A 22,766-nucleotide genomic window follows, 5' to 3' on the forward strand; every position below is an offset into this window, starting at 1 on the left:
AAGGGGTGGACAAGATGTCCTTAAAATTCCCTTCTAGATCTAAGCTGATTTCTATTTTTTTCCAGTTTGATGATGGGGAAGAGAGGGAATGTGTCTTGGGAGATATAATGTTGTAAGGACCTAGAATTAAATCTTTTATGGGGAGAAAATTGTGCTATAATATTTGGAGGAGGGTCTGATAAGCAGAAGATCTAATGTGAGATCTATTAAGAGAAGAATCTATTGTGAGCTCCATTGTGAGCCCAAAGCATAATGTGGTAGGATAGGGAAGAGTCTATTTTCATAAACCTCGAAGGGCAAGTCCATCTCCAGGAAAGGAATATGGAGGATTCAGGGACAAATTTGATTCTTCCCATTAAAGGCAGAGGGTTCACTTTAGGAGAATCTGTCTCAATATGGAATCTAGGTGTCCTATCCAAACTAATAATCTCAGAGAAAACTAGGTGAGGGCTGGAAGAACAATGGTGACAGGAAAGCATTATCTGAAGGATTAAAATTTGTGGGGGAATGAGCTTTCTGAGTTCATTCAGGTTTTCCTCAATTCATCTCTGAGATAAAGTTGAATTAAGAAGACAATACCGGGGCTTCTGTTTTGATTAGAAACAAAAACTATTTCAAGTTGACTTTCTGAGGATGTATCTATCATGCACAAACATCTTTCCAAACCTATGTGAAAATTAACACAAAGTATTAGTGTACTTTTAGTATAAAACTTCTACTTTCTTAAGAGAGATGGAGGAGTGAGCCATATGCCATTTTATATCTTCAATTCCCCTAAGGCCAGAGTTACATTTCAACATACTTTGAGGATGATGGATGTCTGAATCTTTCAGATCTCCCTCTATCAACTATAATCACTTATAATGGACTGGGTAAAGTGGGACATCTTACATAGCTGGACTAATCTTGGTCCAAGGACTGGGCTTCCCAAATTGGAAGCATCTTACGTGGGTCTTCAAGATGAACCTTTTCTAAAGGACCAAGCTTGTCCTGAGGGAGGGATTCCAGAAGAGTTTGGCAGTTGAGAACATGTGCATTAGTTAGAATCTAGTGAGTGTGGAGGGGGAGGGGAGAGAGAGCACCCCTCAAACATGGCAGCGTGGCCCAATTCTCACTCTGGCTGTGGGGGGTTTGGGGCAGTTGCTGTTCATTTCAAGGTCATTGGTAGAAAGTTTTGAATACTTACCTGTATCAGTGCCCCAGAGGTTATCTGGTAAAGTGGCTGTTAGACCCCATCTGAGAAGTAGGATGGTTTTTACCACAGTGATCTTAACAGGAGGGTGAGATGTTTCTTTGAGAAGATGCTAATTTGGAAGATGAGGAAAGGAAGACCCTAATATAGACAAAGAGGGAAAACCTCCTGAAACAGCTAGGCTCTCATCACAGTGGCCCGGTTCAGACTTTTGAGTAGGCCTTTCTGTTTTTTATCATTTCTTTCCTTTTCTTTGTTCAGGAAAGGTGCATGCAGTAGATACCACTGTTACCAGAAGCCTCACGGCCCTGGAGACTCTGCCTTCTCCACGTCAGGACAAGACAGCTAGCCCAATGGGCAGTCAGGTAAAACTCTGAGATATGGGTTGACATTGTGGGATGTATTCTGAGCCAGACTTGGTTAATGCCTAAAACTCTGATGTAAACCACTGCTTCCCAAGAAAACCCTATGTTCAAAAACTTGTATTTTGCTTGTATTAAGCATCATTGATGTTGACTTTCCCCCCATCACATATGAAATGAAAACTAAGTAAACCTTTGGTAAAGTAAAACATTTTAAAATTCTTTATTTTTAAAGCCAAAGAATAATGATCTTCACTTTAATTTTAGTTGCTCTAATCAGTTAAATATCTCTATAGATCTATATATTTACTTAGAAATAGATATGCATACATACATATGCACACATATACACATACATACATATATCTATATCTATATGTGTATACCTTAGATGGCTTTTAGTATCTTTTATTTAATTTTCTACTGACAATGAAAAGGAGACATGGGAAGTTATCATAAGGTGGGGAGGATCTCAGTCTGGAGTTTCCTAATATATGTTAAAGCTAAAGAAAATGTAATGATTGAGGGGATGAGCCCAGAGGAAACTAAGCACTTACCTTGGTCCTTCACGTAGCTTGATCATGGGGACACAGTCATGGTAGGAGCACTGAGACTGAAATAGACTTTTGCTGTGTGGTTGGATTGTCCAATAAATTTTTTAGTTTTGAGAGCTCCAGGATAAAACTGACTTCACTTCTTATTTTAGGGTTGAACAGAGAGGAAAAACAATTTCAAAAAAAATTTGGTTTTTAGCATAAAGCAATGTCATTGATAGCTTTTCCCAGCAATACATTCTCTGAAAAGCACAGGTGCTGATCATAATGCACAGGGAAGTCACTTAACCTCACAGTGTCCTTTTAAAGCCTTTGTATGGATTTGTAAATTTTCTAAAAAATGTAAGATAGATCACAAAGAATGAGAAAGTAAACCAATAAACATGTGATTGTTTTCTTCTCCCATCCATATTCATAGACACCATGAAATCTAGTTATTGATTCTTTTAGGGGTTCATGGACCTCAGGTTAAGAATCCCTGCTCTAAGGCTAGAAGTTACAGAAGGGAAAGTGATCTCTCAGTGGAAGGAGTTTCTCTGCATACAATCCCCTACACTGATGAAATCATAGGTCTTTCTTCAAAAGAGGTCCTCAAACTCTTGGAAACTGAAAAATGAAGAATATTATCCTTTAGTTCAATACTGATCATCTTCCTTTCTCTGAAAGATTATCTACTTGAAGAGTAGAAGATTTTAAGGTGAAAGGCTTTAAATATAGACAAGTAGTCCATTTTTGATTTGTGTTTCACAAGGAATTTTACTGAATTGTTAGTTTTTCTAGTTAGCAACCTTCTGATTATCTTTAAAGAAAAATATGGAAATGATCCTCCATAGATGGCTTGTTTGAAGACTCCTGTTTCTTAAGGAGAAACAATGCAGTTTCGGGTTGGTAACTGACTTAGCTGCTGTCATTAGGCTGTAAAGAGCAACTGTTGTCTTAAATTTTATGTAGTTAAATAGAACTGTTGACTTGAGAGTCTTCCTAGGTGAGTACTGGGGACTTTCATAAAGATTAGTTACTAGTCTTCCTGCCTTAAAGCAGCACAAACTTCATAGTGACTCCTTTCACAGGTATATTATGGGAAGGTCCCTTTCTCTCCCACTACACCCCAGAAAAATCTATGAAAAAAAATCTTTTGCTTGAAATCATTTGTTAGTGTACAACAGTCTACAGAAAAGCCATGTTTTGATAGATTTATTCTAAACCCTGTTATGCCTCAGTATTTTTACACAAATCATAAGGCACTGACATATTTCATTTGGCCTGAGTCATTTTGGTCTTCCAAGCTAGACTTCAATTTGAAGAGCAACCACCTGGAACACTTCGAATCTATCGCCAAGTGTAATCCAGTTACCTTTTGAAGTACGATTTTAAATGTTCCTCCAATGTGAATTTCCATGGGGTCTTTTCATTTAAAGAATGCATTTTTTATATAAATGAACAATTTGTCCTTGGTTTGCTTTTGTTTCCTGGAAACACAACATCATAACATAACATTGCATCTTTCCTCTGCATTGGGTCATTTTATCTATTGCTCCTACTATTCTTACTCCAGGAAATCCTGAAAATGAATATTTAGAAATTAATTATTGTTTACCAATGCTGCAAAACAGGTCCGTAGGCTATAAATGGCCCTACTTTCCTATCTCAGCTCCTTATTTCCCGGAAGCCACATTAGTTTATTGGGAGTCATTTTATTTAATTGCCCTTGAAAGTTCATTCTTTGTCAGTTGCCAATGGTTTTGTGAACACTTTGCTCATATATGGGACTTTTCAATTATTATTTTATCAATAATAATATCGATCAATTATCATGGGATAGGTCACTTCAGACCACTCACCCTGTAAATGAGAAAATAATCTATCTGGGATCATGCATCTCTAAATTATATTTTTCCCAATCTCTTAGTGATAGCCATTCTTTTAGCGGTGGGGGTGGGGGGAGGTGAGGATTGTGGAAGCTTTGTATTTAAAAATAAGGTAGCAGGGTAACAACTCTTCTAACAAACAGGACTCTTCAAACTCATTTGAGCTATAAGAACAAGATTTATTATGCTAACAACTGAAATATCCCTTCCTGTTCTTTATGCACAAAGAATCACGCTGTATATCCTTTTTTGCTTTGGGGAAAATGAATTATAGGTAAGTAGTTTCCCTACTATGTATGTGTCAACTGCTCCCCAGTTGGGAAGGAGTCCCTCCCAAATGTTCCTGCAGATGGTCTTTGCTTTAATCAAAAGGCAGAATCCAATTTTCACTCACATGTTGTGTAATCAGCCACTGTTGTTCATTCACAGAATGGTTTTTCCCCCCCTCTTCTATCTCCATCTGGAGGGCAGTCAAGTGTCTGTCTTCTTGGCTCCTTTTGCAACAAGGGGTTACTCTCTGGCAGTAGTATCTGGCTTCCCTTTACCTTGGAAAAAACCCTCCTTGTGTTTGCTAGCAGTTGGGGCTCATCTAATAGCTTTTTTCAGATGCTATTTTATAGATGAGAGGCATCTTTCACACTGGGTATCATAAATCCTTTTAGTGTTCATCCTCTCATAATTGATGAGTATTCATAATAGATGTGGGTTCATTCTGGGCTCGATGAAGCATGGAAGGCAGTGTACTCTTTGGATTGCCTGGTAAGGCACATTGTTCTGGATTTCACAAGCACAGTGTGGCTGCTTTACTGTGTTCATTCCATTCCGATTGGTCCTTCTGCTTTCAGCTCCAATCTCTCTGGCCAAGAATGAAAGAGAATATTGACTTCCTCTGGAAAAATTAAGTGCTTATGACCATATGAATGTCATAGTCAGAAGAAAACATTTTCCATTTTCCAACCACTTTTTATCATGTTATCTGTTCAGTGAGTATAGGGGATAGAGATGAGTGGTGGGTAGAGAATTAGGAAGACCTGGGTTCAAGTCCTGCCTCTTAAAACAACCTAATAACCCTGGGGTCTGGGGCAAGATAGCATGTTATCTATGCCAAAAAAAAGGACTGATTTCTGGATCAGAAAGTTTATTACTTGTGTGACTGAGCAAATACCTTCTCAGCCTCAGTTTCCTCATTTATAAAATAAGGAGTTGAACTAGAGGATCTCAGAGAATCCTTCTAACTCTACATCTATGATTTTATGATCCAGTATCCCTAACCGACTCAAAGAATATAAGTAATAAAGGAGTTGAGTTGCCACACTAGGTATTCTCTACTTGGAAGTCACTATAGCCTGTATCTCTTTCCCAATCAAAAACCCAAACCTTCTTTCTTAGTATTAATACTAATATAGAAGAATGGCAAGGACTAAGCAATTAGGGTTAAGTGACTTGCCCAGGGTCAGACAGCTAGAAAGTATCTCAGATCAAATTTGAACTCAGGACCTCCCATCTCCAGACCAGGTGCTCCATCCACTGTGCCACCTAGCTGTCTCCCAACCAAGTTTAATGTAAACATTTTTAAGCACTCAACATTATAAGCTCAATGATTTAGAGCTGATTTAGAGTAATGGATAAAAATCACTTTAGAGAGGAGCAATCCAAGTCTATGCTCAAGAAAGCTGAACTGATTTGCCTAACTTTGGTCAATGTAAAGCCTTTGTCTTCCTAATAAAGTTAGAGCGAATCCTATGCCACATGTGCCTTGTTTTAAGCCATTTCCACAAAAAGGCTTGAAGGATATGGTATGGGTTGGTGACTTGGTTAAGCATCATTAATACAGTATCAAAAGCAGGACCACTAAAAGTAATGAGTCCTGTCAAATTTGTTAATCATGTTTTATTTTTTTTTAATCTTCTAAGCTTTTAATAAACCAACTTGGGTTATACTACTAACTAGCATTTAGATCGGATTTTACAGTTTGAAAAATATTTTCCAACGTTATGCTTTAAATGAATTGAATGCAATGAATTCCAGCTTGCCATAAGGATCTCCACATAAACCTGGCAAAGAGAATTCAGCTAATTAGTTGTCTGATCATTTTATTAATGGATTTGCCATTAAGTTCTATGCAGAATGTTTGAGGGTCACTTAATAACAACTTATATTTGAAAAGTATCCTGGCATTCACATCTTCTCTAAGAGGCAGGAACATAGACATCTACATCGAGAGGCTTCTGTTCTATTCTCATTGCCTTTAGTGTTGGGGGGCAGTCATGGGCCATACTTGTGTGAGAGACTTTTTTGATACTGTGTTTTTAAAATGCCATTGTTCAATGTTTATGTCCTGTTATTATTAGAAGGGGGTGGAGAATCCACTGTTTAATAAAAAATGTATTTTCTGAAAGCATTGCCATGATTTCTGATTGATATCTTTTGTTCATAGGTCTTTAAAACTAAAGTTAATTCACAGAAGGTGGAATTGTGTCGACAGAGTTCCTCATTTAGGATTGATTATGAGGATCTCCTTGAAAAGAATTCTATTAGGTATCATTTGTGTGTTTTGTGACTTTTTAATCCTCTTCCCCCTAGAGCAATGGTTCTTAACCTTTTCTGTGTCATAGATCCCTTTGGCATTGTGGAGAAGACTATATATGGACCATTCAGAATAATGTTGTTTTTAAAAAATCATAATTGAAGGAAATGCTAAATTTCAGTTAGTGATTAGTAAAAATAAAGATACATTTTCCCCATTCCAGTTCATAGACCCCTGAGAAAGATCTATCCATGGACCCTCTTGAAAATTTGTGGACCTCAGGTTAAGAACCCTTGCCCTGGAACTTATATATCATTATCCCTCCAGCTAGGGACAATTGGATGTTAAATAGTGTTGCCATAATGATCTGAATTTGGGGAGGGAGACATGCCTGGAATATTATAAGATTTAATAAAAGTGGACTGGAAATTACTTAGAAAATGTGATCCAAGAAGCAGAATATTTTAAACTGACTTTGTTCTGCTTTGTATCTGGAAACCCATTGATGTGGCTATTCCCTTCATCAGGGCCAATTGCTAATCCATTCATGCCTTCTGAGCCTCTGTGACCCTTCTCTGTGCCCTCCCATAAATCCTCCACAAGGGGCCTTCCTTTCAAATCTCCTGACATTGTCTGGATACCAGTGGAGTACATTGGCTGTTTTAAACAAACTATAAGGATTATTTTATGAAATTATCTCCTAGACCTTTAAGCAGGAGCTATCCTGTGGTAGAGTTTACTTGCTGTGATCTTTTTTCCATAATACTGTTTTATAATTTTCACTAAGTCCATTAAATGGTGGAAGGAAGCATTAGAATAAGCCTGGTTTGAATAACTTGGAAGTTTCATTTACTCTTTTGGGTTACTGAAAGACCATTAATTAAATGACTATTTTGATGACCTAAATGTTATCTTGATATGGACTAAATGTTAACTCACCTTCCAGAAATGCTTTACTTGCTCTCAGGGAATAATCACTGTTTTTGGATTAGGGTTCTTCATTTTTTGAATGCCATGAATCCATTAGGCACTCGGGGGAGGCCTGTGGACCCTTTCTTAGAATGTCATAATCGTAGGATGTAATACAATTGAGATAATTTTAGATTTGTGAAATATAAAGATGTGTTTTTTCCCATTCAATTTTGGATTAAAAAAATTTACCCATGGTTCCCAGGGACCAGGTCACAAAATAAGAGTGTATGACCAGGGAGAATTTGGATTTATTTCACTTATTTCTATATCGCATAATCTTTGCCTCTCTCCCTTGTTGCCTGACCTTCAGTGGTTCCCCATTCCCTAAGTCCAAGTTCCTTATCCTATTCTTTAGATTTTTCCCCTGGCTGATTTCAGCCTACCTTTCCATCTTTACTCTCTTTACTTCTCTTCTGCTCCAACCTAACTCATCTACTCACTATCTCCTTAACACTTTCTGAACTTTCTTTCTTTTATACCTTTGTCCACACTGTTCTCCCTGTACCCAATGCCCTCTTCTTGAGCACCTGTTCCTATCTACTTATCTTTCAAGGTCAGTGAAGATCTTCCCTGATGAATATGCATTAATCTTTCTTAAATGGTGATAGCACTTTTAACTCAATGACTCATATCTCTATTTTGATTTAAGACTTGAAAGGCTTTTCCCTCATATCCTCCTGGTCTACTAGATAGTAAAGCATGATTATCCCAGTTCTAAAGATGTGGAAAGTGAGATTCAGAAATATTAAGTACCTTCTCTAGGATCATAAAGCAAATAAATCTCTGATACAGGATTAGAATGGAGCTCTCTACTGACACTAAGCCAGTATTCTTCCTACTCTGCTCTACCATTGTCCATTTTACTTAGGAATTAACATGGAGTTATTAGTCCACAAGCTTATCAGTCCACACGCATTTATGAAGCACCTCCTATGCTCTAGGGACACAAAGAAAGGGAGAAAATACCTGATCCTTTCTCTCAATGAATTCTCCAATGAGGATGAAAATATACAAACAACTGTGTACAAATGAGATATGTACAGTATAAATTAGTAATAATCATCAAAGGAAAGGGAATAGTATTAAAAGGGAATCAGGAAAAGCTTCTTGTAGAAAGTGAGATATTTACCTTGGATTTTAAAGAATCCAGGAGATGGGGATGAGGAAAGAGTACATTCCAGGAATGTGGTCAGCCAGTGAAAATGCCCAGAGTTGAAAAATGGTGTCTCTTGTGCAGGGAATAGCAAGGAGGCCAGTGTCAGCAGATAGCAGAGGAAGTGGAGAGGATTAAGGTATGGGAAAAAATGGGAAAGTAGTAGGGATTCTGGTTATGAAGACTTTTGAATGTCAAACAAGTGGTTTTTATTTCATCCTTGAGGTAATAGGAAACCACCACAGTTTATTCAGCAAGAGGTTGGCATAGGTCAGATGGCATACCTCAGAGACTTAAAAAGATAAAGAAAGAAGTGGAATTATATACAGTCTTCTCAAGGAGTTTGGCTACAAAAAGAAGGAAGGATATGGCATAAAAACTAGATGAAATGAAAAGAATAAATGAAAAAAAATTGATAATGGGGAGACACAGGCTTAAGGAAATAGCCAGTAGACAGGTAGTAATTGGATATTAGTGAGAAAGTAGGGATATAAAGAAGGAAATCTATTGCAGAAGATGGGATAGAATGTACATATAGTGAGGGTAATAACATTTCAGGATTCATATTTTCTCCTTCCTCCCATCACCCACTCCACTGAGGTGGTAAATAGTCTGATGTAGGATATACTTGTCCTTTCATGCAATATATATTTCCATATTGCTCACAGAAGAAACAGATCACACACACACAATAAGTCTTACAAAGGAAATAAAGTGGAAGATGGCATGCTTTGATCTGTACTCAGACTCCAAGCATTCCTTCTTTGGCTATAAATAGTATTTTCAGTCTGAGTCTCTTGGCTATTTGGAAATTTGCTTTGCTGATAAAGGCTTATTTTCACAACTGATCATTGCATAATATTTCTCCTACTGTATACATTGTTTTCGTGGTTCTGCTTACTTCACTTTGCATCAATTCATATAAGTCTTTCCAGGTTTTTCTGAACTCATCCTGTTCATGACTCCCATTATAATCATATACCAAAACTTGTTCATCCATTCCACAAGTGATGGACAACCCCTCAGTTTCCAATTCTTTGCAACTACAAAGAGAATGGCTAAAATATTTTGGTATACATAAGTTCTTTCCCCTTATCTCTGATTTCTTTGAGACACAAACCCAGTTGTTGTATTGCTGAATCAAAGGGTATGCATAGTTTTGTGGTACTTTGGACCTGTTTTCAAATTGCTCTCCAGAATGGTTGTATCAGTTCACACTTCTACCAATAGTGTATTAGAACCCTGATTTTCCCACATTCCCTCCAATGTTTGTCGTTTTCCTTTTTGATCATGTTAACCATTCTGGTAGATTTGAGGTGGTATCTCAGTTGTTTTAAATTGCATTTCTTTAATTTTGACTTGAAGTATTTTTTTCAAAAGGGAATATTCAATGAATGATCTTAAATTTTTTCAGTAAAATATGAGACAAGGTTCTAATCTTTGAGGGAGAGGGCAGAGGGAACCATGAAAGTTTGAGCAAGGATGAATAAGTTTGGAAAAGTCAGTGTGGTGAATGGGATAGTGAATCAGAAAGGTATAAAAGGATTGCCTTGCTGCCATGAGGACCCAGTTGAGATAGTATAACATAAATTTGTAATGGATGCAATCAACATTGTTTTGTGTTTTTCTTTTCAGCTTTAACAGCACAGGAATAGTAGCCAGGTGTCAGATAGTGAGAATAACACAAAACTGAGGCTTGAAAGGACAAGGTCTTGGATAAGATAAAAGGATGAAGGACTCAAAGAGGCTAGTTTAGAGTTGAAATCACTGGCCAATGGGTCAAGATGAGGAAGGGAGGGGATTCTAACCAGTTCATTGGATGATGACCTGGGAAAAAACTGAGGGGTACAGGGATTAAAGAAACCATGGTGCAGATGAAGAAGGAGGTTGCAGATTACAAAGCAGAGGGAAAGATGTAGTGACAACAGACAGGGATCACATGAGGGAATTTCAGGGAACATGAAACTTGTGGTGTTAGTTATTATCTTAAATGTGTATTTCTATTTTTTCTCATTAGTTTGTGAATTTCTTGAGGAGAGAGGGTAATTTTATATTAATGGGATCACAGATTTAGAAATCGATGCACCTTTGGTCTAACCGATGAGAAAACCGAGGCTTCTGTAAGTTAAGTGTCTTGCTTAAGGTCACTTGGGTAGTAGATGACAAGAGATAAGATTTGAAACAGGCCCTTTATTCCAGATCCAATGCTCTGACCACTATTATCATTTTTCTTTTATAACCTATTTCTTTGTATCCCTAATAGTATAGTTGCTACATGTTGATTGATCTGTTCACAAATTGTCTTTCCATTGATGTTTCTCTTTTCTTTAAAATATCAGTTTTAGGGTATGAACAGGGGTATAAGACAACCATTTCTCTGAAGAAAATGTAAACAGGACACCTTTTTAATTTCAATATGCATTTTTAACATTATGTAAGTCTAAATAGCAACAAAACAAAACAAAGTCAATCCTTGATTTGTGTCATGTGTGTAAATTAACCAGACTTCACTGACTGCTGTTTAGAGCTAGCTCTAGCTCACCCCTGGATTTAAGCATCACATGACAGGCAAAAGACAAGATCAGTTATAATTCCAGTTCATTAAAGGCATTTCTCTTCAGGCCTAGAGACATCAGAGAGAGACCACAGAAGAGCAAGTTGGTTTTAGAGTCATAAAACCTGGGTTCATATCCTAGATCTTCTACCTGTTTGACCTTGGAAAAATCACTTCCCCACCCTTCTTTTCAATTTCTTCATTTGAAAGATAAGGAGGTTGAACTAGATAACTTTTAAGGTCACACAGGTAATAAAAATGAGGGAGGCAAGTTCCCTGGGGGCCAGTAGTGATGAAAAGTGCTAGATTTGGAACGAATGGAACCAGGGTCCGATACCAGCTTGATTACTACCTATATGATCTGGATTAACTCCTTAAACCTTTATCTGTACAATTATCATGATTAGATTAGATTGTCTCTGAGGCACCTTCCAGCTTGGAAGACCATGGTAGTGTGAATCTAAATGGCTCTCATTAATTACAGGTTAATGAGGTTGTTCCTCCTCCTTTTGCCTTTCTCTGTATCCCTCAGACTTAGCACAATGCTTGACACATAATGGGCACTTGGTAAATGCTTGTTGAATGACCAGTCTTTCTAACTCTATGATTCTGTGATTTGTGATGATAAAAACCAGTTAGGGAGGAATAGAGGAATTGGCCCCGACAAAGTGACCTCTCCTCTTACTCCAACCAGCTGCAAATGGTGCCAAGCTCTTCTAATTTTATTCTTTCATGGCCCTCATAAGGAAAAAAAATTCCCAGGCATCAACAAATGCATTGTTGTACTAAGTACTGTGGATGCAAAGAAAGCCAAAAGAAAGGTAAATGGACTCATTAAACTATAGATTAATGACTGTCACTGGGATTCTTTACTGTCATGGACTCAAAATTAATTTGATTCACTACCATCAATTTATAGGTGAGAGATTAAAGAGCTAGTCCAGGGACACAGATGTAGTGACTAAGCTAATATTTGGACCTATCCCCTTTGGATACAAAGGAATACAAAAATATGTGCTCTGTGCCCTGACTTGTTAGCTTACTTTTTGATGGAGGGGAATTGGTGGTGATTATGTAGTATGTAAATAACCATGTACATTAAGAAATAGGCATTATAAGCTATATGCTCAATAGATTGAGAGCCAGGCCTAGAAACTGAAGGTACTGGGTTCAAGTATGGCCTCAGACACTTCCTAGTTGTGTCATCTTGGGCAAGTCACTTCATCCCCATTGCCTAGCTCTTACCTCTCTTCTGCCTAGGAACCAATACCAAGTATTGATTCTGAGATGGAAGGAAAGGGTTTAAAAAAGAATATATATGCATTGTAAATGAAAGTAACTTCAGAGATTAGGAATTAGTAACTGTTTTGTGGGAAGTGAATGAAAGGAACACACAGAGAAAGCTCTTGAAGAAGGTGGGATTTAAGCTAAGTCTTTAAGGAAGCTAGGGAAACCAATAAACATAAGAGAGGAGGGAGGGCATTCCAGGCATAAAGTACAACTAATATAATGGACAGAGGCAGAGGATGGGACATTGTAAGAGGAATAGCTATTTAGAGAGTCTTTGGCTTCCAGTGTACTTAATTGATTTGTAGAGGAACATGCTGGGGGAAGGAAGAAAGAGAAGAGGAGATTGTTAGCAGCTCATTGGAAGGGCAGCTGGGTGGCACAGTGATTAGAATACTGGGCCTAAAGTCAGGAAAACTCATTTTCCTGAGTTCAAATCCAGCCTCAGACACTTATTAGCTGGGTGACCATAGACAAGTCACTTAATCCTATTTGCCACAGTTTATCATCTGTAAAATGAGCTGGAGAAGGAAATGGCAAACCACTATAGTCTTTGCCAAGAAAGTCTCTAGTGGCAAATGGGGCCAAAAAAACAGACAAGACTAACAACAACAATTATTCTTTGAAGCCCTTAAGGCCTTTAAAGTTCTTTATTGCATTATAATAAGATGGTTGGTTGATCTTTCAAATCAAAATAAAAGAAAATAGGGATTATGAGTAGCTAAGATGTCAATGTAAGATGTGCTCAGAGCTCACCTACCATCCTCAAGTAAAATACAATAAAAATGCCTCAAAATGTCAAAATGAGTCCTGGAGTGGTAAACCAACAGAAGATAGGGTAAAGGTAGTATTCTGGCCTAGAACAGCATGAAGGGAGAGCGAGGAGGTCCCAACTTGCTGGGGTAGGAGGGGAGAAGAGGATAAGGTCAAGAAACAAGACCTAGATGTGATATAGCACAAAAGACAGGGGAAACGGCACAGCTGGCTCAGTCTAAGCTCAGCAGGGAGTGAGTGGAAAACAACATGGTACAAGATAGGTCACAGTGGGAGGTCTGTAGCCCAGCAGAATCCAGCTGTAACAGAGTCCAAATGTGACCCAACAGAGTCAGTAGTAGGAGTAACTCAGTCCAACAAGGTCTAGTCTTGGCAAGAGAAGCTGAATCCAGTGTAATCCATAAAAGCCAAATCTAGACAAAACCACTGCAACCTCCCCAAGGCAGATCAACCAGGCTATTTCTGCGAAGTGCTCAATCTGGGATCTAAGACAGCCAAGCAGGTCTCAGACCCTAGAATAGATCACAGTACAAGCTTAGGAAAATACTTCCTTCATCCTAGGAATGGAGCTAAGTTTCGACATATAGGTAAGGTCATGAAAAAGTCTCCCTTCCTCCAAATGTCAAAGAAAACTGAGAAAAAGCCTAATACTGGAAAACTATTTCTGCAACAAAGTTAACAAAAATACAAGGCCAAAAGAGGACAGTAATACAAAAATAAAAACTGTGAAGCCTCAAAGGAATAAATGCAGAAGGATGTTAGACCACAAATGAAATCCTGGAAGAATTCTAAAAGAGGATCAAAATACAAATAATAATAGTTTTAGAATATGAGTTAGAAAATAAAATGACAGAAAGAGAAAGGGCTAAGAAAAAACTCACTAAAGAAAATAGCTACATAAAAATAAAATACAAAATCTCAAACAAGAAAATAACTCTAGAAAATGAAATATGAAGCTCAGAAGAAGAAAATGGCTCCCTAAAAATTAGAATTGGACAAGTGGAAGCTAATGACTCCTTAAGACATCAGAAAACAATGAAATAGATTCAAAAGAATGAAAAGTAGAAGAAAATCTGAACTATATCACTAGAAAAACAACTGAACTGGAAAATAGATCAAGGCGAGACAACCTAAGAATCACTGGACAGCTGAAAACCATTATTAAAAAAAAGCTAGACATCATATTGTAAGAAATTATGAAGGAGAATGGCTCTGATGTCCTTGAATAGGAGGATAAAACAGAAACTGAAAATTTGTCCATCACTTTGGGAAAGAGATCCCAAATTTAAAAATCCCAGTACTAGCACAGTCAAATTCCAGAACTCTTGGGCCATGCAGAAAATATTGCAATCAGCCTGGAAAAAAAACATAGCTCAAATATCATAGAACCACTGCCAGGATTACACAGTATCTACTGGCTTATTACAACCAAGACTCGCCTACTCAGCAAAACTGAGCAAAAAATTCCAGAGGAAGAAACAGACATTTAGTGAAATAGAGGACTTCCAGGCATTCCTGACAAAATAACCAGAGCTGAAAAGAAAATTCAACACGTGGGGCAAGGGGGCGGGAAGCATCAAAAGGGAAACAGAAACAAAATTGAGACATATGGGGTTAAACTAATCATATTCCTGCACTGGAAAGTGATAACTAGAATAGTTAACATACTTAGATAATTAAAGTAAGATGCTTAGAGTAATAAATGGAAACAGTGGAGTTAAATTGCTTACATTACTACATAAGAAAGTGATAATTTAGATATTTAAGATATCTATTATACTTGAAGTGCCTAAGATACCAAAAGTACATAGGATACTTAAGGTATTGAAGATAATTGAGAACTTTATCCCTTAGGGCAATGAATAGGAACATGCAAAGATAGAGGAAGTGAGTGAGTTGAATATGGTGAGATGATATCCACACCCTTCCTCACCTCCTCCCCAACCCCGCCAAAAAATAGAAAGATAAGTAGAGAAATATACAGGAAAGGAAAAAAAGGAAAGTCGGGACAAATTATTTCATGTGAGGAGGCATGAAAGAATCATTACAGTGGAGAGAAAGATGAGGGGATAGTACAATGTTTGAACCTTACTGGAATTTGTGCAAAGTGGAAATAATATCCAAATTCAGTTAACTATAAAAGCCTGTCTTACCATATAGAAAAGTTAGAAGGGAAGAACGAATAAGAAAAGGGATGGATGGACAAAAAGCAGGGTTAACTTGGGTAGCTGGTAGTCAGAAGCAAAATCGCTTGTGAACAAGGAAAGGCTGAAAAAGGAAGAGGGAGATAAAAAAGGGGAAAACAAGATGGAAAGAAACACACAGTAATCACAACTATGAATGTGAATGAGATGGACTCGCTCATAAAATAAAAGAGGATAGCAGAATGGATTAAATGTCAGAATCTCATAATATGCTGTCTATAATAAACACATTTAAAGCAGGGGGACATACACAGAATAAAGGTAAAAGCATAGAGAAAAACAATTATTATTCTTTAGTTTAAAAAGCAGGGATAGCAGTTAGGATTGCAGACCAAGCAAAAGTGAAAATCTAATTAAAAGAGGTAAGGAAAATTATATCTTGATAAAAGGTATCAAGGACAATGAAATATCAGTACTTAACATGTATGCACCAAATGCATTCAAATTCCTAAAGAAATTGCTTGAGTTATGAGAGGAAATAATAAAAAAAAAACTATCACTAGGGGACATTAACTTTCCCCTCTCAGATTTAGATAAATCAAATTATAAACTGAGGCTAGAATCCTATAAGACCAAAGTCCCCTTATCTTCAAGAAACACCCGAAGCTCAAGCTCTACAGGATTAGAGTCCCTTTTTTCCCCAGGTGGAGGTGTACTGTACAGGAGGTATACTGCGTCCAGACTCACTTTATGAAGTGCACTGCTTCAATAATGGTACACTTAGAAAATCCCAGAGAATCAACCAAAAATATAAGTGAAATAATTAATGTTAGTGAAGTTGCAAGATATAAAATAAATTCACATACATATTCTCTATACTGCTAATAATGTCCAACAAGAGAGAGAAAATGAAATCTTACTTAAAATGACTGTGGATTATATAAAATACCTGGAGTCTCCTTGCCAAGACAAATCCAAGAACTATATCATCACAAATACAAAACACTTTTCAAACAGTCATCCATCCATTTCAAACAGTGCATATCCTTTGAACCAGGAATACCACTAATGGATCTGTATCCCAAAGAGACCAAAGATAAGGGGGAAAAACCACTTACACAAAAATATAGCAGTTTTTTTGTGGTGGTAAAGAACTAGAAACTAAAGGGATGTCTATCAATTGGGGAATAGTTGAACCAAATGTGATGTATTATTGTAATGGAAAAATATTGTGCCATAAAAAATGACAAACATGATGATTACAAAAAAAAAAACCTAGAAAGACTTTATGAACTGATGCAAAGTGAAGTGAGCAGAACCAGAAGAATGCTGTACACAGCAATAGCAATAATGTTTAATGATCATTTACAAATGACTTAATTATTATCAACAATGCAAGGATCCAGGACTACTTCAAGGGAATTATAGATAAAAAAGCTATCCGTTGCCATAGAAAGAACTGACAGTGTCTGGATGTTGATGAGAGCATGTCATTCTTCACTTCATTTCCTCCCCGAATTTTTCTCTAGTGCGAGCAATGTCTTCTTTCACAACATAATGAACAGGAAAATGTGTTTTATAACATGTTACCTGCCATCTTGGAAATAGTGGGAAGGGTTAGAGAGGATATGGATGGCAAAATATAAGAAAACTTTTAAAAAATTGTGTCAACATGTAAAAAAGTTAAAAATTGAAAACAAAATGAAACAAAAAATAAATCAAGATAAAAGGAATAGAGACAGGTATATTGATGAAATTAGAGACAAAGACTCCATTCAAAAGTATCCTTATCACATTCTAACAGGTCCCATTTCACAAATTGCTCTATCTTTCTCATCTTCTTTCTACACTTCTTCATTGTTTTTCTCCCTTCTTTCTTTACTCCCTTCTCCTTCCCCCTTTCCTTTCTTTCCTCACTTGGATTTAGGCTTAATACTCGTGGATACCACTTAGTTTTTCTCAGCGCTCTCCAGGGTAAAGAGGCTCTTCTTCCTTTTGTATTTGAAGACTTGCTTTTCCCTTGATTTATTACTTACTCCAGACAGGCATCAGGGAAGCAATGAAGAAAGAAACAAGACAGTTTTTAGTTCTGCCTTGGACACAAGCCTGACCACATGTTACTTTGAAGAACCTTGCAGAGATCCAGGCAAACTTCTAAAACTTTAAGTCACAGATTAGCATCTTCTCATATTAGTAGAAGGAGTTTCTTTATTCAGAGGTTTCTTTTACAATTGAAATCACAGACCCTTTCTTTATCCCTTCATAGAGTTTGACTGTAGAGGACAGAGAATATTGTCTGTATAAGTAAAAACTTTTTTTTTGATAGGCTTGTGTGCATAAATTTGCCCATTTGAAAATTGCTTGATTGTGCCTTATGAACATAAAGAAACTTTTAGCTATACAAAATTGCCTGAAATAAAACCAAATTTTGAGATTGCAATTAGAAATAACAAAAATAGCAAAATTATTTATAAATTGGAAAAAGAAAACAAAGCATTTTTAATTGTAGAAAGCAATAGACAAATGTTGACTCATATTACTATTGCTTCAATAGCAAGAAAAAAGTGGACTAGAGTGAATTTTATTTATTCTGTTTATCCTAAGTCAAAGACAGAAATCCAAATGGCTTGGCATGATCCTAAGGGATTCTTTTGGGTCTGTTACATGCCCCCAAAGTGCATGTTTTTGGTTTTGTTTTTAATATGGGCCAAAATTCATTCACAATCAGCAAATTCCAACTGAAATAAGTGAAATTCTGCCAGCATATGAAAAAGTAAAAGAAACAACCCCTCCCCTGCAAAAAATAAAAAAAAACAAACAAACAAATAAAAACTTTTAGAATATAGAATGGGGGTAAATAGAGATTATCTCAGATTCTGACATCTGTCTTCTCTAATAGTCTATACCTAATATTTGAATACAATTGGCAAATGGCTGCTGATAAAATTAGTAAAAGTGTTAAGGAGACCATCTGAATCGTATTCTTTCATATCCCATGAATTTCCTTTAAGTACTTATTTCACTTAAAATAGAGCTTGTTAATTATTGAGGTAATTATTGCTGAATAGATATTTCCTCTTTCTTGTTTCTTTTTATCCCATTCTTACCCCCTTCCCCACAACCAGGAGGTCTTATAAAGCAAGAGAGTTAGTTACCTCTCCCAAACCAGGGAAGGTATGAACCAGAAATATAGGAAGAGTAGTGAAAGAGAGAGGCAGTTCAGCTTGAAAAGGTAAGTAAGTAGGGAACAGGGAAGGATTCTGTAATGGGGCAGGATGGGAAAACTTCAAGACTTCCTGGCTCATATATCATCACATTTTCAGAGGGCTGATCCACTTTTTCAAAATTGTGAATTCCAGGACATTAGATCACCCACATTTAAAGATAAGTTCAGAAACCAATGTGAGGGCTACATCAAGGGGATGGGAGACTCTTCTTTTCACTAGAGTAGATAATAATAGGTTATTTTTTAAAGGTGCACCTCATTTGGATGCCTGAATAAATATGAAGTTCTCTTTTCTTATGACTGGGTGCAGTATTTGGAGGGCCTTGCCAAGCTTTCACTCTGAAAATTGGGACAATGAAGATGAACATGCAGGATCTTCCCAGGACTCGCCAATTATTGCGTCCACAGGTATTTCTTAGATGCAGCTATGTTTTTATTGGAAAATGTCTTGTTGCCACTGGAATTATCGATGCATATTAAAAGCAAGATTGGAACAGTTTATAGCAATACCCATGATATAAAGGCTTGGAGAAAAAAGGAGAAAGTATGGCAGGGACAGAAAAGGGGGAAATGTCATGCTCTCCTTTTCTTGGCAATGTTTTTATTTTTCTCAAAAAGGAGATGGGCTAGCTATGTGACCCTGCACAAGTCATTTAACTCCCATTGTTTAACTCTTATCACCCTTCTGCCTTGGAACAAGTACACAGTATTTATTATAAGACAGAAGATAAGGATTTTTCTTTTTTTTTTTAAGGAGGTGGGGGAATTTTCACTTGCAGCTCTAAAATGTTACATATAATTGTTATAGTTATTCAGTAAGTAGTTATTAAGTGCATACTATGTATCAGGTACTGTGCTAAATATTGGGGATATAAAGACAAATATTAACCAGTTTCTGGCTTCAAAGAGCTTATATTCTAGTTCGGAGAGACATTCTCCAATTAATGAGCCATACCAATTAGGTCATTTTAGGTTCTTGTTCTTTGTTTTCAACATTTATCAGATTTAAAACTGACTCACTTCTTAGATATTCTTTCTTATGAACTCCTGAGCTTCCTTTTTGTTCTCCTTCCTCAATTGTATTGATTCTTCTCTACAGTATCTGGTTGGGGCATTTTCTTCCTCCCCCTGCATACTGACCTTGATGTCTGGCACATAGTAGATGCTTGATAAATGCTTATCCTTTTCCCTTCCCTCTTAGAGTATAGAAGGTGTATGATCTGTATCAGTAGAGGGACTACCCACACCATCAAACCATGAATCCTTAAGAGACTGAAGTCCAACAGTTAGTGGAACATCAATTTATTAGCCAGAACATATGTACAAACATCTCATTCATCTTCTTTTCATTTGGATGTATCTCAGCCTTTTAAGAGTGAAATTATGGCCACAACAACATGGATTCTAAACTATTCTCAGGATTAATGCCAGGAGTAGCCTGAGTACAGGCTTGAATGATGGGGTTCATCTTTCTTAGAGAGTGAAGCAGTATGAAATTAAGATCTTTAAGAGTAAGGGCTAGGAGGCCACTTCTTAGGATGATTTGGAGTAAGAGTCCTTGACCTAGGACCCTGGGAAATGGTTTATGTTTAGATTTCAGGAATTTTCATGAACTTGGATGGGGAAAATTCCATCTTTATTTTCATTATTTTCTAAATGAAACTTAGCATTTCTTCAGTTATGAATGTAGGTAACAAACATGATATTGAGAAGGGGTATATAGGCTTCACCAGACTGCCAACAGTTGAGTCCAAAAAGAGTTTTGGAACCTTGGATTCACAGGGATTCACATTCTAGGTAGTGGTTGGATTAAGAAGTCTTTAAAACCTCCTCTAGATCCTTGATTCTCTGATGTGCTTTTAAAAGAATTCTGATTTCTGATTTCTGATCAAGAGAAGGCACTCAATAAATATTTTGTTCATAGCCATAGAAAGGGATTTGAATTTGAGTTTGGATAACGAAAGCAACTTTTGAATCTTGTTTGGCTTCCCAAAATGTTTATAACTCCTACAGTACTGAATTATTAGATTAGAGTGAAAGGGGCTTTGTTGGGGGGAAGAGTTGTACTTTCCCCACAGTATTTCCCTATGCCTGTGCTGTACTGATACTTGGCCAGCTCAAATTCTGAGGGGATCTGGGTGGGGTGTGAGAAGGTTGTGTTAAGAGGTGGGCAGGTAAATGTCTAGCAACTGGCTTTTTAAAAAATAAATGTAAAAAAATAAATGTATGCATGGCATACTTTTAGTTTTATTCTATGTTATTAAAATTTTCTCCATTGCTTTCTTAAGTTTAGATAATTGACAAACAGCAAATCAAGTCATGATTTGTAGGATTTGCCAACTTTTAAGCCATAAATGATGCTAAAATTTAACAATTAAAATTATCATAAAGATATTTTATTTTGCCAATTACATGTAATAAATTTCCACACAAGTTTTCCAAAGTTATATGATTCAAATTGTCTCGCTCCCTTTCTTCCCTACTCCTTCCTAGAGCTTGCAAGCAATTAGATCTGGATTATACATGTATTTATCATGCAAAACATATTTCCTATTCATTTTTGTAAGAGAATAATCATATAAAACCAAAACCCCTAAATAAAAACCCAAATAAACTAAAGTGAAAAGTGATATGCTTTGCTCTGCATTCTGATTCGAACAGTTCTTTTTCTGGAAGTGGATAGCAATCTCTGTTATGAGTCCCTCAGAATAGAATAGTCCTGGATCATCATATTGCTGAGAGTGGCCAAGTCTTTCACAACTGATTATTCCACAATATTGTTGTTACTGTGTACAATGCTCTCCTGGTTCTGTTTATTTCATTCTCTCTCAGTTCATGTAGCTCTTTCTGAAATCATTTTGTTCATCATCTCTTACAGCATAATAGTATTCAGTCACCATCATTTACCATAATTTGTTCAACCATTCCCCAGTTGGTGGACATCCCTTCAATTTTCTGATTCTTTGCTGCCACAAAAAGAGCTGCTTTAAATATTTTTGTACAAGTAGTCCTTTCTCCTTTTTATTTTTAAATTTCTTTGGGATATTTCCCTAGTAGTGGTATTATTGGATTAAAGAGTATGCATTGTTTTATAGCCCTGTGGGCATAGTTCCAAATTGTGCTCCAGAATGGTTGAATCAGTTCACCAATAATACATTAGTGTATCAATTTTGCCACATCCTACCCAACATCATCACTTTCCTTTACTGTCATATTGGCCAGTTTGATAGGTGTGAGGTGGTACCTCAGTTTCGTTTTAAAGGGCATTTCTCTAATTGGGTAACTTAGAATATTTTTTCTTATTACTATTGATAGCTCTGATTTCTTCACCTGAAAACTGCTTATTCATATCTTTTTTTTTAACATTTATTAATATTCATTTTTAACATGGTTACATGATTCATGCTCCACCTTTCCCCTTCAACACCCCCTCCTGCACCCCAACCCACCCATGGCCGATGCGCATTTCCACTAGTTTTGTCAAGTGTCCTTGATCAAGACTAATTTCCAAATTGTTGGTAGTTGCATTGGTGTGGTAGTTTCGAGTCCACACCCTCAATCATGTCCACCCCGACCCATGCGTTCAAGCAGTTGTTTTTCTTATATGTTTCCTCTCCTGCAGTCCTTCCTCTGAATGTGGGTAGCTTTCTTTACCATAAATTCCTCAGAATTGTCCTGGGTCATTGTATTGCTGCTGGTACAGAGGTCCATTACATTCAATTTTACCACAGTATATCAGTCTCTGTGTATAGAGTTCTTCTGGCTCTGCTCCTTTCGCTCTGCATCAGTTCCCGGAGGTCTCTCCAGTTCGCCTGGAACTTCTCCAGTTTATTATTCCTTTTAGCACAATAATATTCCATCACCCGCATATACCACAGTTTGTTCAGCCATTCCCCAATTGAAGGACATCCCCTCCTTTTCCAATTTGTTGCCACCACAAAAAGCGCAGCTATGAATATTTTCGTACAAGTCTGTTTATCTATGATCTCTTTGGGGTACAAACCCAGCAATGGTATGGCTGGATCAAAGGGCAGGCATTCTTTTATAGCCCTTTGAGCATGATTCCAAATTGCCAGCCAGAATGGCTGGATCAGTTCACAGCTACACCAGCAATGCATTAATGTCCCAATTTTGCCACATCCCCTCCAACATT

General features: G+C 37.0%; 1 protein-coding gene across 1 annotated transcript in view; it reads left to right on the forward strand.

Annotated features, from left to right (window-relative positions):
• The first annotated feature begins 1,545 nt into the window (after window positions 1–1,545).
• The window catches only part of PTPN20 (protein tyrosine phosphatase non-receptor type 20), a 47,959-nt gene continuing 26,738 nt past the window's right edge, over window positions 1,546–22,766 (forward strand). The window contains exons 1-3 of the mRNA XM_044662706.1: window positions 1,546–1,557; window positions 6,414–6,514; window positions 18,924–19,021. Coding sequence (XP_044518641.1) covers window positions 1,546–1,557; window positions 6,414–6,514; window positions 18,924–19,021 — 211 coding nt within the window. The remainder of the gene's footprint in view (window positions 1,558–6,413; window positions 6,515–18,923; window positions 19,022–22,766) is intronic.

The sequence above is a fragment of the Gracilinanus agilis genome, chromosome 2, assembly GCF_016433145.1.
Source record: "Gracilinanus agilis isolate LMUSP501 chromosome 2, AgileGrace, whole genome shotgun sequence".
NCBI classification, from domain to species: Eukaryota; Metazoa; Chordata; class Mammalia; order Didelphimorphia; family Didelphidae; genus Gracilinanus; species Gracilinanus agilis.